Source organism: Sphaerodactylus townsendi, linkage group LG15, assembly GCF_021028975.2.
Source record: "Sphaerodactylus townsendi isolate TG3544 linkage group LG15, MPM_Stown_v2.3, whole genome shotgun sequence".
In the NCBI taxonomy this organism is placed as follows: Eukaryota; Metazoa; Chordata; class Lepidosauria; order Squamata; family Sphaerodactylidae; genus Sphaerodactylus; species Sphaerodactylus townsendi.
Genome location: NC_059439.1, coordinates 32,995,411 through 33,016,047, shown reverse-complemented (window position 1 = coordinate 33,016,047; position 20,637 = coordinate 32,995,411). Strand labels below are relative to the sequence as shown.

The following is a 20,637-nucleotide window of genomic DNA, read 5'->3' as shown; positions in this document are numbered from 1 at the left end:
CCCCTGCCTCTGTTGTCTCAAAAGTTCAGACGGTCAGTTTCTTCAGGCTGGCTCCGGACCCCCTGCAAAGCACAGGCAACACAGCCGGGCAGGCGCTGCGTGGGACCAGCTCGGGTGCAGAAACGAAGGCTGGCCTCACTGGCCGTCTTGCTGTGGAGCCCTTCCTAATAAGAGGCGCAGGTACTGGCTCACGGGACTTGTTCCGTTTCGGTAGGGAAGTGTGGTGGGTATGGAGGAGAAACCCCCCCCCCCCGCCCCCCGCTCCATTTTCTTAGGAACAAGACTTAGTCCCAGCAGCTGCATATTGAGCACAGGTGTCAAACTCTGGCCCTCCAGATGTTCATGAACTACAATTACCAACTATCTTTAAGAGTGCAATGTCAACATTAGCCCAAATAAACTCAAAAAATACACACGTTGCACTCTGGCTGTTGTCTAATCTTATATATTAGTCTTATATATAATTGAACAACTCAACACTTCTATTTGTATTTACATTTCCTTATTTCTCTGACAAGGTTCTTAAAAATACAGCTTAAGTCTTCCAACTCTTACAACTAAACATAAATAATCACTTAGTCCATTCAATTCTCTATTCAGAAACAGATGGCCCATTCAGAAACAGATGGGAATTGTAGTTCATGAGCATCTGGAGGGACGCGAGTTTGACGCCCCTGATATAGAGCGACCGCCGCCTATTCCAGTTTTGAGAAAAAGGCAAGAAAAGCCACCGATGCGCAGGGCCTTCCGCGCAAACACTTCTCACCGTCTGGAATCTCAACTTTATTTACAACCGTCTGATTTTTTTTTCTTTTCAATTTTTGATTCCTCCTTCGGCCCTGGTCGGGGAAAGGAGGAAGATTAAAAGACACACGTTCAAACCGGATAACGGAAGGATGGGAAGGAAGGACACACGGAAAAAAGGGGGGGGGAGGAGGGCAGGTGCCACGAAGGAGAGAGATCGAAATAAGCTCTGTACACGCACATTATCCTTATATACAAGCTGCGACATGTCAATGCCAAGCTCAAAGCTGGGGGGGATGAGGGGGAGGAAGGTTTGCACATACCCCCCCTCGACAGACAGAAGCCAAGACAGGCATATGGAAGCAAGACCGAACCAACTGCCCCCGGCACCTGAGACCACTTCCGGGTCAACCACCAGAACCTGCCCCTAGTCACACGGCCTCAGCCAGCCCTCTCGGCATGCAGTTGGGAGGCCAGCTGCCCCCTGGAATGTGGTTCTTGCAGGCCTCGGACTTTCTAGGCTGAGGAAGGGCCGTTGCCCGCCCTGCACCCTTCCTTCGTGAAGCATCGCAGGAGCAAGTTTCTTGGTGGAGGGGTGGGGGGGAGAAGGAAATTTAAAAGGTCTCCAGCAACAGAAACGAGGGCAGAACGAAGGGGCAACCGCTTTAAAGGAAACAGTGAGTGGAATTGTGGGTAGGCCATCCCAGAATGTGTGCCTCCCTTTCAGGGTTAAGGGAGAAAGGCCGTCCCAGAATGTGTGCCTCCCTTTCAGGGTTAAGGGAGAAAAACCTCTTCTTCCTAATTGCAGTTGAAAGCATCATACATGAGGGATAACGAGATAATCCCCTTTTCTGCGCCCCACATCTCAAGAAAGGAGGCTGGGTTGATTGAGGGCAAGGTCAGTGGGGGGGGGGGATCCCTCCACCCAGGAATGTGCAATGAAAGAAACAGTGTAAGACTGAAGGAATCAAAGGGGGCGGGGGAAATAATGCCCATGTTATGTTCGGGTGGGGCCGGAGGCCTCAGTCTCGGGACTGCGGTTGGGGTCAAAACGAGGGAGAAAGGGACCGGAAGGGCACCAAGATGTCAACTCCAGGTAGCGTTACGAGACACAAGGGTCCGGGAAGGCAGCTGCCCAGACCACAGGACTCACAGGGCAGCGAGGCGACGAGGAATGGAATTCGACAAGAAACACAGATGCACCAGCAGCGTCTGTCCGTCTGCTTGCCTCCTTCAGCCTGCCGTTGGAGGAATGTCCCCGAGGCCGCTATTGCTATGGCAACTCGGCCAGTTCCCTCTCCTCCTGGTCCTCCTACTGAGCGAAAGGGGTGTGGTCAACGCAACAGGGACTCCCCGTGGCTCTCCGGCATTCCGCCCCCGGCCAGGAAGCACCTAAGAAGTTCCAAAATAACCAATGTCTTCTCATAGCACACCGCTCGTCAGACTGTCCCAGCTGAGCCACCGTAGGGCCCCTCAAGTCACAGAGCCCGTCACGCTCCAGTCACACCGGGTGGCCTCCAGTCCCACCGGACCGTGTCGTTCTGCAGTAGATCCCAGCATGCGGCCGCCGTCTCCCTCGGAACAATCTCCTGGGTTCCAAAACGTCTCCTCTTCTCATTGGCCCAAGGACGGGTTCCGTTGCCCACTGGGTCTGCAGGAGGTCCTCTGGCCCCGGGACAGGCAGTTTCCGGCAATCAAATTTCGTTCGGGTTCAAGTGTTTTGTTTTTGGCGCCACGCCACGCCCAGGCGACAGACTCCCGGGGAGCCTCAAAGGTGAGGAGGAGGGGGTAGAAGCTGTGGTAGTGATCGACGGGGAGGCTGGCACGGCGGGAAGGCGGCACAGAAGGTCTCGACCCCAAAGGGGAGGGGGGGGAAGAGGACGGGCGAGGCTGGCTCATGACAGATGGCACGCCGGGAGCAGCAGCGGCTGGAAACGGGAAGCCCAGGGGCGCTTCAGGAGAAGTTCTGGATGGGGTGGCTGACCCTCATGCAAGCCCAGTACATGGCGCGGCCGAGGCACAGCAAGGCCAAGAGGATGACCAGAGCCCACGAGGCAAAGATCCCTCTGTACTTCTGGGCATGTTGCCACGTTCCAAACTGCAGGCGGAGGGAGAGACGAGGGCGAGTCAGAAAGAGGCAAAAGGGCTGGAAACACTTGTGGTGTGGAGGTCAGGGATTGGCCAAAAAGGGGTTGGGGGTGTTCCCAAGAACCTGCTGCTAGCTCCACCCACAGGGTGCCACTAGCTCCACCCACAGGGTGCCACTAGCTCCACCCACAGGGTGCCACTAGCTCCACCCACAGGGTGCCACTAGCTCCACCCACAGGGTGCCACTAGCTCCACCCACAGGGTGCCACTAGCTCCACCCACAGGGTGCCACTAGCTCCACCCACAGGGTGACATGCCAAAGTGTCATGAAACAAAGAGGCTTGGAGAGGGCCAGACTAAGAACGCAGCATGACTTCCAGGTAAAAACTGAGCACGGCTTGTTGTGTACAGAGAGTGAAACTGCTCTAGGCTGTGACAACTCTATGGTGACAGCCTCACACACTCAGTATGGGGAGAGAGGAAGTGCCACTCAGCGAGGGACCCCCGTTGTAGCCCCTGCTACTCACCGCAAGGCCGGTAGCCGTCACAGCCATTAATAAGCCCAGCAGGAAGCAGCAAACACATCGTTTCCGGGGATAGCGGCGCCCAATGGAAGAGCTGGGTGTGGAGAGGGTAGAGCGGAGTCCCGGTCAGTCTTCCCCACCACAACGAAGGGACAGCTTTTCCTCCAGCAACTCACCCTCTGCTGAGCCCCTGAGCCCCGGCACTGCTCAGGGGGCTCCTCCCTAGGGTCTGAGGAGCCCCTCCTCCAGCCTCAGACAGGGCGTCTGGGTGCAGCTGCACCTCAGCGGCCCTTTCCCAAGGTCTTGGGCTGTGGCTACTTGGGAGCATCCTCACCTATTTCATTTTCTCTCCCCAATCTGGGTTCTGCCCCTGACCCTTCCCACAGAGCCTCTATGGGCCCTCATCCATCCCACTGGCTCCTCCCCTTCCTTCCTGGTCAATCCGGTCTCCACCGCTTCCCTATTGCTGTTCCAAGAGGGCAGAGGCCTCAGTTGGGCATCTGGGCCTGCTCCAGGCCCCTTACCAAGAGCCTGGGCAGCGCTGGGCCATGTCTAGGTGCAGCTCAGCATGCCTTCCAGGCTTCTACTGCTGCTGTGCAGCCGCGAACTACCTTGCTCTGTGGGGTCTGTCTGCCACTGCCTGTTGCACCCCCGGAGTGTGGGTAAGCTTCTCCCAGGCCTTCTGGGCCCTCTCCTGGTTGGGGGGAAGTCCGGGGGCATGGTCTCCAAACACCCTCCTAACCAAGCCTGAGACTCTGTCTGTTTTGGAGCTGGGTTTTCTCAGCTAACACCCAGCCACGGTCCCATATTCCTGGATGCCAGGCCTGAGATAACAGGAGGAAGCTGGCTCTGATCCTATATAACCACCCCCCTTCCGGACACAGTTGCTGTCTTCCTGCGCAACCGCCCCCACCCCCCACCCCACGCTTTGCTAATCAAGCAGGAACGGGCAAACTCACACTTTACGGCAGTGTGGGCATCGGGCTAAGGTGCGGTCCGTGAACTCCGTCCACTGGAGAGAAAGGGAGCAAAGGAAAGAAGGAGAGTCAAGCAGCGCGAGGAAGATCACTCCGCTCCGCCCCAGATGAGGCCAATTGCTCAGATGGATTCCCGGGGACAGCCAAAGCAATGGACAGCACAAATCTACCCCAGTAATGCAACAAAAGGGGTTAGAATCACACCGTCCAAATGAAGGCTAGGAGGCATCACGGCACCCCTTCAGCCGTTGCCAAGGTCTCTTTTAGATAAGCCCAAAGCTTCCCAGCCGTCACTGGCTCCATCGCCTTGTTATTCCCCGGAACCAGTGTTAAGATTTTAGGAACTAGCATTACCCAGTAGCAAACGGAAGGTGCTTTCTGCACCCTGCACACAGCTGGGGAGAGAGTGTGACATCCCCAAGTTTTCCTCCCCCGGCAAATAGCAGCAAATTACCAGGAAATTGTTTTTGCAGTGGCCGCAGATGACGCGAACGCCGACGGGCTGGGGCTCGGGACTCTGAGGGCCGGGATGCACGGGGCCCAAGTTAATAATCCTTTTACTGCAAAGAAAAGAAGAAGAGATGAAAGGGCCCTCCCCGCCTGCTGAGGGACTGGGTTGCGACAACACCCTCTTCCCCACCCCAAAACCGAGGTCACTTCCTGTCTGCCACCGGTATAGTCCTACCATGCAGACTCGTTTCCCACTCAAAGCCCCCAGCGTTTCTGATCTCAGCCTTTCCTCCGCCATACTGCAATTACCCCCTCCCCCACTGGCACCCACCCTAAAAAATGTCTTCCATCCTCTTTTTAAAACAAGCCTCTCTGCTCTTCCTTTCGCGTCTTGCTTCCTCGATGCTTAAATCAACTGTTTTGGTGGCCTGCGCACCACCACCAGCCGCTTAGTACTAAGAGGGCTGATTGCTCCTTAGCATTGGGCTCTTTCTTTCCCAAGATGTCAACAGTCTCTACTTGTATTTCTCAATTAGCCAAGTTGTCTGGCTCTCATGGGTGTAAAAGAAAGGAAGAATCATTCTTGGAGGTAGTTTCAGGGGAGACTCAGTCAGAACGCTGTCGTTGTAGCATTCAGCCTAGGCCTCTCTTCCAAGTCCCGCTCTCCTCTGCCCTTAATCATGTGCACGGAAAATAATACGAACTCCCTCCCTTTCAGAATTATTACTATTATTTGTTACATTTTTACCCTGCCAAATCTCCTCGAAGACTCAGGGCGGCTCACAATAAAATGAATGAAACAATACAACACAGTATATAAATATATATACGTTAAAACAGTGATTCTCAACCAGGTTCCTGGTTGTACCTGGGGTACCCTGGGGTACCATGACAATGCTACCGCCTCCCCCCCCCCCCCGGAATCAAATGGATTTTGAAAGGGGGGGTTGGAAGCTTCATGGGCTCCCTTTAAACAACACTGAAAAACAGCATTGTTTTATTTGCCTAAATTCGATGTGGATTGGGGGTGGGGGTAGATTTAAACGGAGCTCTCCCTTTAAATCCCCCCAATCCATGTCAAATTTAGGCAAACAAACAATGCGGCTGTCAATGCTGCTTTCCCTCCCCTCCCCCTGCTTGCCACTCCCCCCACCTACAGGCCAAAAACGGGGGAAAAAACCTAAAAAATGCAAAAAAAAATCAAATGAACCTCAGGGGTACCCTGAGATATGAAGAGCGAGGTCAAGGTTACCACGGTGTTGAAAAGGTTGGGAAACACTGCGTTAAACCTTTACAAACAAGTTACAATAACATAACGTGGAACCTACGTAGGGACATCAAAATATAAAAGCAGATGTGCACATCGCAACCAGACGAGGACGTAAAAGAGACGACGGAAAGGGATGCCCAACCAGAACAGCTCTGTGTTACAGAATGAACAGATCAGATCTTCAGAAGTCTGTCCAAGCTACAGGAAGGCACAGTGGATGTTCACGTCTATGGCTGGCGGCTATCCAAACTGCCCTTCCCCAAACTTGCAAGTTTCTTCGACAGTAACAAAGTAAATTCACACGTCTCTTTGGGGTTGCAGAACTGAAGGTCACCAAACATTCCGTCCAGTGTGAACCTCCGGGAGTAATCCTAGTACAGCCATGAGAAGGTCCTGTCTGCTCCTCGCCTTTAGGCCCTCCCTCCCCACAGGCTTACCAGTACGTCCGAGGACAGGCAATGCGTTGTGACGTCACTTTGCAGATCAGGAGGCAATTACAGGGGCACCTGACATACTTCTTCCCAGCTGGGGCATTTTTGATTGGCTGGAGCAGGGGAGAAAAGAGAGAGGTCACAAATCTCGAAGAAGCTCAAAGTTTAAAAGAAGGCATCCCGGTCTAAAGTAGAAGCAAGGAGGGAACGGCACGGCAGAGTCGATCAAACAATCCTCCCGCAAAATAGGGCACTAGATCAACTAACACAGCTTCTCTGGCCACTGTGGTGTCACGGACTACTCGCAAACAGTCCAACTTCGTGGGATGAATGGCCATCCGTAGAAACAGTTATCACCTCTGCGAGGAAAATGAAAAAAAAACAACCCTCAGCTTGGCTAGAAAGTGCCACTTGTCAGTTGGGGCTAGGGAAGAGTAGGGAGATCACACAACCTCTGCTTGGAGCGCTTACACCTGCGTTAGCAAAAGGGCGGAGATGGACAGACACAAAAGGGAGGAGACGGCAGACTGGTGGTACGAAGCATAAAAAGCACAGGGAGAATCTGATCAAATTTTCATAGAATGATAAGAGTTGGAAGAGACCCCAAGGGCCATCAAGTCCAACCCCCCGCAATGCAGGAACACACAATCAAAGCACTCCCAACAGCCTCTCTTTAAAAGCCTCCAAAGAAGGAGACTCCATCCCATTCTGGACCCGTTCCAGCTTGTCAATATCTTTCTTTGCGGAGATGTCTGCTTTTTAACAAGCCAGATGATCCATACAGTTTTCTCCCCCTGACAGACTCTCTTCAGGGTCTCAGGCACAGAATGGCTTTTTATTTGCACCTGGCAGGAGGCTTTAAATCACAAGTGTCAAACTCGCGGCCCTCCCGATGCTCACAAACTAAAATTCCCATCAGCCCTTGCCAGTACAGCCAATGCTCATGTTGGGAGGGACTGATGGGAATTGTAGTTCATGAACATCTGGAGGGCCGCGAGTTTGACTGCTTTAAATACTTGGGACCTGCTGCATGAAAAGGCAGTATTCTACCTTCCTTTTAAAGGGTCACTGCCCATTCCTTAGTTCAGCAGAACCACCTCAGGCTGGTGTATCACTGACTAGCGGTGGTTAAGACACTCTCTCAGCAGCTACTGAAATTCTGTCACTGGAGATGGCCGGGATCAAACCCGGGACCTTCCGAATCCAGAACACGCACTCCTCCACTTGGCCACAGCCTCTCACCACTTTTTGGGACTCTCACTACAAAGACCCGAAGAAGACTAGGGCAGGCAACTTTCCCAGATCACCAGCTTCCTGTTGTTTGAGCCCAAAGGTGTGGAGTCCGACAGAGCGGTCCTCTGACTCACACTTTTGTTTACCAGCACCCACTCAGCACATGATGGGAAACTGGAGATGGGAGTGGCCAGACGAGTTTCCTCCAAGGAACAGAAAGAACCAGGTCAAGGGCCATATTCAGAAACTGTATCAGCTGTGCAATTCCTCCAACTCCAACCTCCTGCGAGTCTGCCAGCAAGGCGAGCAAAGCACTGGTTGATGGTAGCCGCGATGCTCTGATTTTTGCCCATAGTAAATTCTGCACGATATTGAGCTCTCGAGGCAGAAGCACAAAACAAGCCATGTGAAAGGCCAGAGGGAGCTGCGTCAGCCCTGATCCAGACTCCGGCTTCATACGAACGTTTGGCATCCACAGTCCACATTCCCTGAACGTCTGAAACGTCCCACGTGTGTCGCCTCAAATCCTGAGCGCAACCTCAAACGATTTTTTTCTGAGAACCTGCATTTTTTTCTGACAACCTGCATCCCGCCTCTTTCTGCCCTTAAGGAAGTTCACGTTGTAATAATACGTAAACCCCTTAAAGAATGTGGGCTCAGGGTGGTGAACAATATAGAGAGCACAGTCAATTAAAATACAATATAAATATAAAATGGGATGGCTCTCCAAAGCTACCCAACAAGTTCTTGGCCAAGGAGATCTGAACTTCGAGGCTCGTGCCTGTGAACCCAGACCGGGGCTGGTCTTTCATCCAGCCCTTCTAGCCCCACCTCTCCCCATCCTCACCGTGGCCTCGTTGCAGACGCTGCATTTCACAACATGTTGGTGCATCTTGCCCTCCACGTTGATGGGGCTCTGGCAGACCCGGCAATTGATCATGGGAGCACTGCCGCTCTCTGGAGAGGCCATGGGCGAGTAGGGCGGGGGGTCTTCTCCGGGCAGCACGGCCGCCTGGCCCCCCTCGCTGAGTCCGCTAAATCCAGGAAACCCTTGCAGGGAGAAAAGGGAAAATCAGCCAACAGGACAGCCACAAAAGAGCACCGGCCACAGATTGAATCAGTCCTACTGACATCCTCCAGACAAGGAACAGACCCCAACCTTGGTAAGAGGGGAAAGTGCAGCCCTTTCTTTCCCTAACCCATCACAATCCACAGTCTCAGACTTGCCTCATGATGCCCTCCCCCCCACAATAAAAGGATCTTCTCAGGCACGGAACCAAAATGTTAGAACTCTCTCCTAGAAGAGATCCATGTGTCCCCTTCTGTTGCCTTATTCAGCTAACAGGTGAAGAATTCTGGTTTTGTCCAGCATTCCCCCCACCCTATTTTAATTGTTGTATTTAAGAACATAAGAACTAGCCTGCTGAATCAGACCAGGGTCCATCTAGTCCAGCACTCTGCTACTTGCAGTGGCCCACCAGGTGCCTTTGGGAGCTCATGTGCAGGAGGTGAAAGCAATGGCCTTCTGCTGCTGCTGCTCCTGAACACCTGGTCTGATAAGGCATTTGCAACCTGAGATCAAGGAGGATCAAGATTGGTAGCCATAGATCGACTTCTCCTCCATAAATCTGTCTTACTTACTATTTTATTTATTATTAAACTTGTAAACCACCCTCCCCCGAAGGGCTCAGGGCGGCGGACAACAGAATAAAACAATAAAAGCCTAAAAATACGTGTGCATCTGAGCTTGGATTTTAATTGCTGTAATGCTTGTCGAACGACCTGATTATTCTCAACCAAATGCATCAACGCCCTTTGCTGAAAAATGTTGCATTTTAGTTGACAGCGATGCAAACGCGCTATCAGCGATTATCAACCTGTTGCTCATCATTTGTGGAATTCGTTTCGTGTTTGCAAGCCGCCCTCACAGGAAACAGTGGGATATAAGTCCAACAAACAAACAAACACACTTCCTCCCCTCCTTGCATTCCTTCCATCTCATAAACCCCTTTTGGCGCCAAAATCCGGTAAGACTTAACTTGTCAGACCCCTTTCCCACACACAGAGTGCTCTTCGCCAGAGATCCCCCAGCCTTTCCTTTGGGCAAGTATGAGAAGAAAACCCATGCTTTATTCTGTAAGTCCTAAGTCACATTTTGCTGGAACTGGGCCACCAAGTGTCAGCCAGCCCATCTCTTGCTCCTGGCAAACGTGCACTCTGGTAAACCTACAGGCATTTTCCCACCTCCATCCACAATCCCAGAAATCCTTTATCGACCCTTCCCTTTACTGCCCCCCTCCCCAAATAACAACTCATCTTCACCTTGCAGCTCAAGCCCCACCTCCAGCTGTGTCAACCCAACAGTTTCACTCTTCCTTGGGACACCACCCAACTGGCCCTGGCCCCGCCCATTTTCCACAGAAGCCCCGCCCCCGAGACCTTAACCCAATTTTTGGAGCTCGCCCAAAACTGAATATCCCGCCCCTATTATCAAGCCAGCTTTTTAAAGGTCTCAACTATCTCCGCCCACCCCTACTTTTATCAAGCCCCCCCTTTAATCCAGCTCATGCATATTAATGAGGGGCGTGGCCTGGCTCACCCTGAGGTGGGTTCGGCTTCCCCGGCGGGTTCGAGGCAGAGGCTGTCATCAGCCCCGCCGGCCCCACCAGGCCGCCGACGCCGGAGCCGCCCCCATCCCCGGACTCCGCCGGCAGCAGCGGGGAGCGCTCTCCGTCCGCAGCCATGGCTGCTCGCTGTTGCTCCTGCAACCGCCTCCTCCGCCTCCCGCGCGGCTTCCGTAGCGCACGACCCCGCCCCTCACTCGCCGACTACTACGGTCACGTGAGGAACCCCGCTTCCTATTGGGGACGGAGAAGACGGGAGGGAACCGTCACGTGACGAGGGGGTGAGCCTCGCTATTCCCTGATTGGTCGGGAGCGGCCGAGCTCGGCCCAAACCTTTTTTCTTTCATTGGCCAGAAAAAGACCCGCCTTTTTTTGTTCCGTCGCACAGTGTAGGTCACTGCTTCGCTACGCCTTGGTCCCGTGATCCTTTTCTGGCTTTTTCATTGGCTGGTTCTGAAAACTCGCTCTTAAAGCTCACGAACGCACCCTTGAGGGGCAAAAGGGGAAGGCGGGAATAAATCCCACGTGATAAAAAAAATCCGCATTCTCACTGGCTCAAAGCCACCGCAGGCCTATAGGGCGATATCGCTTCTGCAACCCCATTGGCTGAACCTAGTTTCCCTGCCGCCCATGACACAAACACTAGGCTCCTATTGGACAACCTCAGGCTCACCCTGACTTTCATCCGAGATGGCTCCACCCTTTATCAGCATTTTAGACCGTTCCCTCCATCACCCCCCATTCCCACATTTTTCATTGCCCGCCCCTCAGGTATGTCAAAATTCTCCTGTCAAAAGTATATTAGTGGGGCGGGATTGAAAGGAAGCAGCAATGTAGATGACTTGAAAGAAAACAGTTGCTCTGTGTGTGAGATATACACATATATGTATATATACACACATTAAAAACACAAATGTGTATCTGTACACACACATATAAACATACACACACACACATATATATACACGTGTGTGTGTTTATGTTTATATATGTATGTTTGTATATATATGTATGTATGTTTATATATATATATTATATATACACACACACACACACGTATGTATGTATGTTTATATATATACTTCAACTCTGAGTGCAACATCTAGAGTAATCTCAATACACACAAATAAACACCCGTTGCACCCAGGCTGTTATTTAATAACAGCCTGGGTGCAACGGGTGTTTATATATATAAACATAAATACACATACATATATAAACATATATAAACACACACACACACACACATATATATATATAAACATACACACACATATATGTATATGCAACATGCAACACACACACACACACATATACAGGTATACTCACATATGCATATGATACATATAAATGTACGTACACACATATGTATATGTATACCCACTCTCAACCTCTCCTACCTCAGGTGTCTGTTGTAGGGAGAGGAAGGGAAAGGAGTTTGTAAACTGCTTTGAGACCGGGGTGCTGTGTGGTTTCCGGGCTGTATGGCCGTGTTCTAGCAGCATTCTCTCCTGACGTTTCGCCTGCAACTGTGGCTGGCGTCTTCAGAGGATCTGATGGTGAAGATGCCAGCCACAGTTGCAGGCGAAACGTCAGGAGAGAATGCTGCTAGAACACGGCCATACAGCCCGGAAACCACACAGCACCCCAGTGATTCCGGCTGCGAAAGCCTTCGACAATGCTTTGAGACCCTTTAGAGGGGAGACAGGCAGGGTATAAATCCAAACTCTTCTTCTGTGTCAGTGATATGTTTTTTGGGGGGATCAATTCTAATGGCTTTAAAATATGAATATATATAATGCATTGTTTTTAGTTGTTAGCCGCCTGGATGATCCCTTGGAAGGGCATAAAGGATGAATATAAATGTTTGTAAAATAAATCTTTAAGGTGCCATAAGACTCCTGCTTCGTTTTACACAGTTTCCTTTCCGCCCTTGGTCATGTCCCAGATCAAGCAAGTGCAGAACACCGTGAGGAAGGATATGGTCGGCTTACTTCTTCACAGTCCATATCCATCTTGTGCAACCCTTCTTATCTTGTCAGAGTCACAGCATTATTTGCAAGGAAGACGCCAGCCTGCCCTGCCTCTTGTTTCCTACGTTCAGCCGTATTCCAAATACCATGGAATCAACAGAGCGCAAAGCCATCAAGGAACTGGACATAGATCAAAAGTCTGCAAGAACAAGGTGGCCACGTACTGAGGTGGCCAGTTACAGCATGGCGTGCTGACTTTGTCCTCAATTAGGCAAAGCTGTTCAATAGTGTGCCAGGTTGCTGCACACTGTATTGTAGCTGCTAATCTTGGCTGATCCGGAGACCACAAGTGGTTATCTTCTTTACAAGTCTGCATTGCTTGTGAATAGGACCTACAGGCGGAGGATGGGAATAGGCACATCCATTCTATAAAACGCTCGTGACTCAGCTTATGTCACAAGACCTCGGTGTTCATGAATGAAACGTCCAAGTAATCCCTACACAAATGAGCAACACAAGGGCAACATGAGGCTTTAATTCCTACGGCAGATTGTCAATTAAAATAACGAGGAAATGTGATTCCCATTCCGTGCTTCCTGTTCTCCGCATCCTGCTCGGAGGCAGTTCCTGAACATGACCCAGTTATGAGTGCACAGTGACTGACGGGTCAGAGTTGCCTGCAGAAACTCAGGTTCAGATTCCCTCAAGGAAGATTAGGGTTGCCAGTTCTGGGTTGGGAAATTCCTGGAGATTTGGGAATGGAATCTAGAGATGAAAGAGACCTCAGCAGGGCATAATGACATTCAGCCACCTTCTGGAGCCTCCATTTTCTCCAGGGTAACTGCTCTCTTTGGTCTGGAGATCAGCTGTAATTCTGGGAGTTCTCCAGCCTGCGGCCCCCACCCCAGAGGTTGGCAGCATCAGCATCAGCATGGAGAAGTCTACACCCGTGGCGGTGGCGAACCTATGGCACGGGTGCCAGAGGTGGCACTCAGAGCCCTCTCTGTGGGCACTCGCGCACAGAGTTCATCATGTGGGAGGGGGGTGGAAAATCACCCCCCCACACACACACACATCTAGGCTGGCCTGGGCATGATCCTTTACCTGGGAGTAAGTTCGGTTGCTGGCAATGGGACTTTAGCTTACTGAGATAAACCCTCCTAGGATGCGTGGATTCACCCGTTGGAAGCATTGCACAGTTGCTTCACTAAACTTACTCCTGAGCAATGCGTGCCTCGGAGCCAGCCGTTTTTTCTAACTAAAACCTCAGCATTCAGGTTAAATTGCCGTGTTGGCACTTTGCGATAAATAAGTGGGTTTTGGGTTGCAATTTGGGCACTCGGTCTCGAAAAGGTTCGCCATCACTGTCCTACACTATTACATTAGTCTCCATAGCATTGGTATTTATGGTAATTTTTTTTAATGTAGAGGCCCTTCATAGTTTTACTTAGGCGGTGCATACCCTGAGTATTCTTTAGCCTGAACCAAATGAAAAACAGCACATCTTATTTTGAATGAATACGTGTCACCTCGTTGAACTGACTGATGACCCAGTAGGTTGTTGATTTGCATTTTTAACTTCCTGGTGCTTCACGTGTCATTTCAGTGTTACTGTCCACTTGTGTCAGTGGCCTAGATCGAAGTCTTTATACGTGGGTTGCTCCGTCTCTCTCACACAGAAAAATGTCACAGATCCCCATATAATATGGTTGCCAGCTCTGGCTTGGGAAATTCCTGGGTATTTGTGGGCAGTGCTTAAGCAGGATGGGGTTTGGAGAGAGGCGGGAGCGCAGCAGGAATGTGATCTTACTCTAGGACAGTGATGGCGAACCTTTTCGAGACCAAGTGCCCAAACTGCAACCCAAAACCCACTTATTTATTGTAAAGTGCCAACACGGCAATTTAAGCTGAATACGGAGGTTTTAGTTTAGAAAAAACAGTTGGCTCCAGAAGGCGTCTGCGTTGCCTCCAGGAGTAAGCTTGGTGGTAGACGGTGGCTTTGCTTTGAAGCAACCATGCAACTCTTCCAACAGGTGAATCACGACCCTAGGAGGGTTTACTCAGAAGCAAGCCCCATTGCCAGCAACCAAGCTTACTCCCCCAGAGTAAAGGATCACACTTTAGATTCTTGGCATGAAAATCAGTGGGGTTTAACAGCGCTTATTCAGGGTTACCTACACTGCTTCCCCAAAACTAGGTGTTAGGTTTAATGCTAATAATTGAGCCCAGTGGCTCAGGCCAGCCTAGATGTCTGTGTGGGGCGGGGGGGGAGGCACTCTGTTTTGCCATTCGCCCACAGAGGGCTCTGAGTGCCACCTCTGGCACCCGTGCCATAGGTTCGCCACCACTGCTCTAGGACTCCCATTTCTCTAAAACTCTACGGTACACCATATACGGTATACTTTAGTCATGTCTGACCCTGGGGTTTGCCAATCGCAGGCGAAAGTAGTGGCTTTTATAGGCAGAAGCCCTCTTTTTGCCGTGGGAGTAGTTTGCCATTTAAGCACGAAAGCTATTCTTTTAGCCCCTTGTGTATGGCGAGCTAGGTACTCATTTACCGGCCAAGAAATGGACGGATGGCTGAGTTGACCATGAGCCAGCTGCCAGGATATCTGACCCACAGGGGGCTTGAACTCCTGACCATGTGCGTGGTAGTGCAAGAACTTAACCATTACGCCACGCGGTTCCTCTATACCAGTGTTGGCAACCTATGGCACGGGTGCCAGAGGTGGCACTCAAAGCCCTCTCTGTGGGCACACGTACACAGAGTTTGTTCCCCCCCACACACACATCTAGGCTGGCCTGGGCTACTGGGTACGACGGGTAGGTAACACTGTTAAGTGCTGTTAAGCCCCACTGATTTTCATGGGAAGAACTAAAGCGCAATCCTTTACCTGGGAGTAAGCTCGGTTGCTGGCAATGGGGCTTGCTTCTAAACCCTCCTAGGGTCATGATTCACCCATTCGAAGTGTTGCAGGGTTGCTTCAAAGCAAAGCCACCGACTACCACCAAGCTTACTCCCAAGTAATGCGCGCCTTGGAGCCAACCGTTTTTTCTAAACTAAAACCTCAGTATTCAGGTTAAATTGCCGTGTTGGCACTTTGTGATAAGTGGGTTTTGCGTTGCAGTTTGGGCACTCGGTCTCGAAAAGGTTTGCCATCACTGCTCTATACCATAGAGACAGCCCTCCAAAGCTGCCTTTTCCTCCGGAGGAACTGATTTCCATAGCCTGCTAATTGATTGTAATTTTAGGAATACTACAGGCCTCATCCGGAGCCTGGTAACTCTATCCCCTGTCTAGGCTCAGACAGCTCAGAATATACTCCCATCAAAGCCCGTCAGCATGGCCACTGGCCAAGGCAGGGGCTGATGGGAATTGTAGTTCCTGAACATCTGGAGAGCCGCAGGTTCTGGCCCCTGCCCTGCAGTCACAGGGGTAGGAACTCTGGCTCTCAGATGTTCAGGAACTGAATTTCCCATCAGCCTCTATCGCGCTTGGCTGATTGGCCCATGCTGGTAAGGAAGAACTGATAGAATATCGGATCTGGTATCTGGAAACATGATTCTACTGCTATTAAAATAAGAGAGTGCTTCATTACTTTTTCCAGTCCCACTATCCTATCCTATCAGTGCACGCCAGCCCCCGTCCACCTTCTGTTCCCCCCACATCCAAGTAGTGCTCAATCACTGGTTTGGCAAGATCAGCTCTGACTCTTCTCTCTTGTCAGTCTTCCAGGGACTTGCCACACATAATCAAACTCCCCGTCCCATTTTTTGTTTGCTCTTTGGAAAGGATGTTCCATTTTATCAACCCAACCTTTGATTCGCAAACTTTATTGACTGGAGTTTCTTCACTGTAATAAAACCAGCACTTAATCATATCCAGCTGAAATCAATAATGTGCTTGCATAATCTTATCGGCCACGTAACGCAAGCTGATAAGGGGGCGCTGAACTTTCACGAAGTACGCACATTAAGTCCATGCTCCTTCATCCGGGCAAAAATGGCAAATGTACTGTGCCTTCCTTGTGGAGTCAGATGAGAAAGACTAGCCGAAGCGCAGCACCCATGCGCAGGCAGTTCTAAACAAAGTTCTCAGTTGGTAGATTGTACTGACAGAGGCCTTTGAAACGGCGCTACAGCTGGTTAGCATGTTATGAGATTCAGAGTGATCTAGTGGTTTGAGTGTCAGACTAGAATCCAGGAGGTCCAGCTCTGAATCCCCACTTGATGAAAACCTGCTGTTGATCCCTAGCCCAAATCTATCCAGCTGGCCGCAGCCAGGGCCTTCTCAGCCTTGGCCCCAGCTTGGTGGAACGCCCTGCCAAAGAAGACCTGGGCCCTGTAGGAATGAATGAAGTTCTGCAAGGCCTGTAAAATAGAACTATTTCACCAAGCCTATGGTTGAGGCAGCAACAGTTCCTTACAATGGTCTTTCTTTTTCCCATTCCCTTCTTCCCTTATTTTTTCTTTGTAGACTTGTGGGGATTTCAATATGTAATTTTGTTGAGCTCTGGGTGCCACTGGGATGGGCTTGATTCACAGGCGAGGTTGCTGAATCTGTCTATTAGTTTAGAGTATTGAAATTGTTCTGTTTTATGTTGGAAGCCAACCTATTAAAGAAAGAAAGAAAGAAAGAAAGAAAGAAAGAAAGAAAGAAAGAAAGAAAGAAAGAAAGAAAGAAAGAAAGAAAGAAAGAAAGAAAAAGAAAGAGGTGATCTTTAGCCAGTTACATGCTAACCTGTTTCACAGGATTGTTGGGGAGATAAAATGGGGAAGAAGAGGACAAGGGAAGCCATTTTGGTCCCCACTGGGGAGGAAAGTAGGATATAAGCAGTGGAGCAGCAGTGGCGTAGGAGGTTAAGAGCTCATGTATCTAATCTGGAGGAACCGGGTTTGATTCCCAGCTCTGCCGTCTGAGCTGTGGAGGCTTATCTGGGGAATTCAGATTAGCCTGTACACTCCCACATACGCCAGCTGGGTGACCTTGGGCTAGTCACAGTTCTTCTGAGTTCTCTCAGCCCCACCTACCTCACAGGGTGTTTGTTGTGAGGGGGGAAGGGCAAGGAGATTGTAAGCCCCTTTGAGTCTCCTGCAGGAGAGAAAGGGGGGATATAAATCCAAACTCCTCCTCCTCCTCCTCCTCCTCCTCCTCCTCCTCCTCCTCCTCTTCTTCTTCTACTACTACTACTACTACTACTACTACTACTACTACTACTACTACTACTATAATCATCATCATCATCTAAGACTGTGGTGACCTGGACTTCAAACCTCTGCTCAGTTGCAAAGCTCTTTGGATCATCCTGGGCCAATCAGAACTCCCAGCCGAACTTACCTCATAGAGTTCTTACGAAGCTAAAATAGAAGGAGGCATGTTAGAGGAATGCTGTGATAGGTCCATTTGATGCCAGTATAAACTCAATTACAGCTGTTCACCTGTCTCATTGTGACTGATGGGCGCATTGTGACGGGATGGTTCATATAATGGCCTGTAATTGACAAGACTGTTCCTGACGCCTGTACATTTCCAAGGTCTGGCTCCATCCAGATCTCCTGTGCCCACACAAGGACTCAAGTGTCACAGTTTGAAGACCACTTTTAAATTAAAAGTTAGACAACCTTGAGAAGATTGGAGTGGCTCCTGTAAGACCTAATTCATGTCCAACATTGCTTTGACTATGCTTTGTCAGATCTCAGAAGCTAAGCAGGGATAGGGGTCACCATAAGTCAGATGTGACCTGAGAGAGAGAGAGGACATGAACCGTCCCAAGTCTTCTGGGAGAAGGATCTAGACAGGCTTTTCTGTGATTGAGAAGGTCAGTCATGCAAGGATAGCATCTTCTTCATCTCCATCACCTGATGAAGGAAGTCATTTCTCATCCCTCTCTGATTCACCTACCTGGGAGTCCCGCACCTCCCGCTTCCTGGGGCGTCAGATTTCCCCTCCCTGCCCAGGTAAGCAGCAGATGAAATTAGCGATCAGTAAAGGTGACTGATCCAATCTTTCAGAACCTATCTTGAATATCAGCCCATCCGATCACAAACCAAAAGCATGCAGAGTCTGAACACATGCTGGACAGGTTTTGTGCCTTGGGCTGTGAACAGATTAACTCTGGGTTTTGTGGGAGGCAATTAACAGTCTGTTTGGACTAATCAGCCGGTTTGAAAACAGAGGGTGGGGTGATGGCATCTCAGTGGAAGCAAAAAGTGGCCCACCCGCAGACCACAGATGGGAATTCCAATCCGCCTTCTTAAAAAACTGCCCCTAGCTTTAAAAGAATATATCGGAATACATTCAGCGGACTGCTTACTTCAGCCTCAGACAGAGGGAGAACTGAGACAGAAAGCAAGATTTAATAATAGAGAAAAAAAACTGGAGCCCCTTATCAGGACAGGAGACCTCAAACTATGTCAAGTTCCTCATAATATTACAGCCAAAATGTATAATTTGTGGGTGGTGGGGAGGTATTTAGAGACCGCTCTTAAAGTGAGGCTCTTAGCTAAATTTAGCATTTGCACAAATTCAGCATCATTTCCATTCCTTATTTTGTATTTTCAGTTTTAATTGAAGCAGTTTTCCAATCTAACCTCCAACGATCTGCCTGCATCCGTTAGTGGAGCATAAGGAACGCTGGTTTAAAATCTGTAGCGGGTATTTGGGAAATAACGTTTGTTCAGATCTCAGAGAGCCCCTGCCACTAAATACAGGCCTAGACACAGACATAGTGTGACACGCTGTAAGGCAGTTTCCTAGGTGTGATATCAAAAAAACTTGTGTGATGTGTAAATATTAGACTAACACACAGGTAAAGAAAGCCAGGGCAACCAGATCAGCAAGTCAACAGTTATATCTAGCTAAATATATCTATATCTAAATATATCTACCCTTTATCACCAAAATAAGTAGAATTGTAACTTCACGTGTGCCACATGCTGGACAGTCTTTGTTTTAGAATGCTCCACTTGGATATGACGCTGGCTAGTATTTGGATGGAGCCATGTGACGTAGTGGTTAAGTGCTTGCACTGCCACTCACACTTTCAGGAGTTCGAGCCTCCTGTGGGCCAGATATCCTGACAGCTGGCTCATGGTCAACTCAGCTATCCATCCATTTCTTGGACGGTAAATGAGTACCTAGCTCATAGCTAGGAGGTAAAGAACAGCCAGGGAAAGCAATGGCAAACTACCCCACAAAAGAGGCTTGCCTATAAAAACACTGCTTGCAGTGGTACTCCAGGGTCAGAGGAGAAATAGTCACAAAGAGCCTGACCAAAGCAACAGCAGAAATGACAACGTCTCTGGAAGGTTTCAGGGTGGCAATTTTAAGAGAACCGGAGCCAGGGTCATGTTTTGAAGGACAAGGAAACAGGAAAATGGTAAACAGAGGGAGGCATCTCTGAACATGAGCAGAGGGCATTTTGATTGCTACAGTATAACCTCAACCATTTCCCAGCCATCTGGAATTAGGAGTTGAACATCTAGGTTAAAAAAAGTGGCACGGAACTGACAAATGTGATACTTGGCACTTAGAGAGGGGAGAAGAAGAAATTGCTTTGTCAATAGTATTTCCCCGCCCATGGATTTTTTTCAAAACAAAATATTTATTTCCTGTACACTTATTTCCTGCCCATCACCCAAACCCCTGAATAACTGGGGTCACAATTTGAGAGAAAGCCATTGTGCGTGCTCAATAGCTTAATAAACTGCAAGGGAGAATGTGAGGAGATAAAATGTGACCAGTTTAAAAAAACAAATTAAATTAGTTTGATTATTCCCTTCCTGCCCCCACCCCCACCCCCCGATCCCTGCAAAACTCAACATTTGTTGTTTACAGCAGAGAGGGCCCTAAGTGCAGAGCCACAAATGGGCCAGCTGCCCGGACAGAAATTTGCTTTGTCTGGAGGTCATGCATGCCGGGCATGCTAAGGGACCGGCTGGGTCCTCTGGCCACTCGACTTCAGGACCAGGAAAAAGAAGCGCCGCAGCCGTCTTTGCAACCCCCCAAAGACCCGCATTCGCCCATCTGCATTGCCCGCATCAGCCACGCGCAAACGCGCTGCGGTGGAACTCCCAGTCCCGGGCAGCAGGTGTCCCGCAGGCCTCCCCGCCGCAGCCAATCAGCGCCCCAGCCTCCACGCCGCAGCCAATCAGCGCCCTCCTTTCCCGCCAGCGCCCCCCAGAGGCCGAAGCCCGAATGCGGGCGGGCGGGGCCAACGCGGTCCAAAGGCGATGACGAGCCGACCCGGCGTCTCCACGGCAACCTTTGTTACCCGCCGGGGAAGAGCCGCCGATTGGCCGGCGGGGCTTGTGACGACACGCG

At 50.2% G+C, this 20,637-nt stretch overlaps 1 protein-coding gene across 1 annotated transcript; it reads right to left on the bottom strand.

Moving 5' to 3' along the window:
• Positions 1-1,106: 1,106 nt before the first annotated feature.
• Positions 1,107-10,545, bottom strand: PIP4P1 (phosphatidylinositol-4,5-bisphosphate 4-phosphatase 1). The gene is made up of 7 exons (XM_048518184.1): positions 10,317-10,545; positions 8,565-8,767; positions 6,491-6,597; positions 4,788-4,893; positions 4,316-4,368; positions 3,360-3,450; positions 1,107-2,842 (listed from the first exon to the last, which is right to left on the bottom strand). Exons 1-7 carry the CDS (start codon positions 10,459-10,461, stop codon positions 2,699-2,701), a joined length of 849 nt encoding a protein of 282 aa, XP_048374141.1. The 5' UTR covers positions 10,462-10,545; the 3' UTR covers positions 1,107-2,698.
• Positions 10,546-20,637: the final 10,092 nt, after the last annotated feature.

Excerpts from the sequence above, each read along its gene's own strand:
- PIP4P1 (XM_048518184.1), bottom strand. The coding sequence starts at position 10,461 with ATGGCTGCGGACGGAGAGCGCTCCCCGCTGCTGCCGGCGGAGTCCGGG. Across the intron at positions 3,451-4,315 it reads TGCCCACACTGCCGTAAAGT|CTCTTCCATTGGGCGCCGCT; the intron begins GTGAGTTTGCCC and ends CTCCACACCCAG. Across the intron at positions 2,843-3,359 it reads TGACGGCTACCGGCCTTGCG|TTTGGAACGTGGCAACATGC; the intron begins GTGAGTAGCAGG and ends CTCCGCCTGCAG.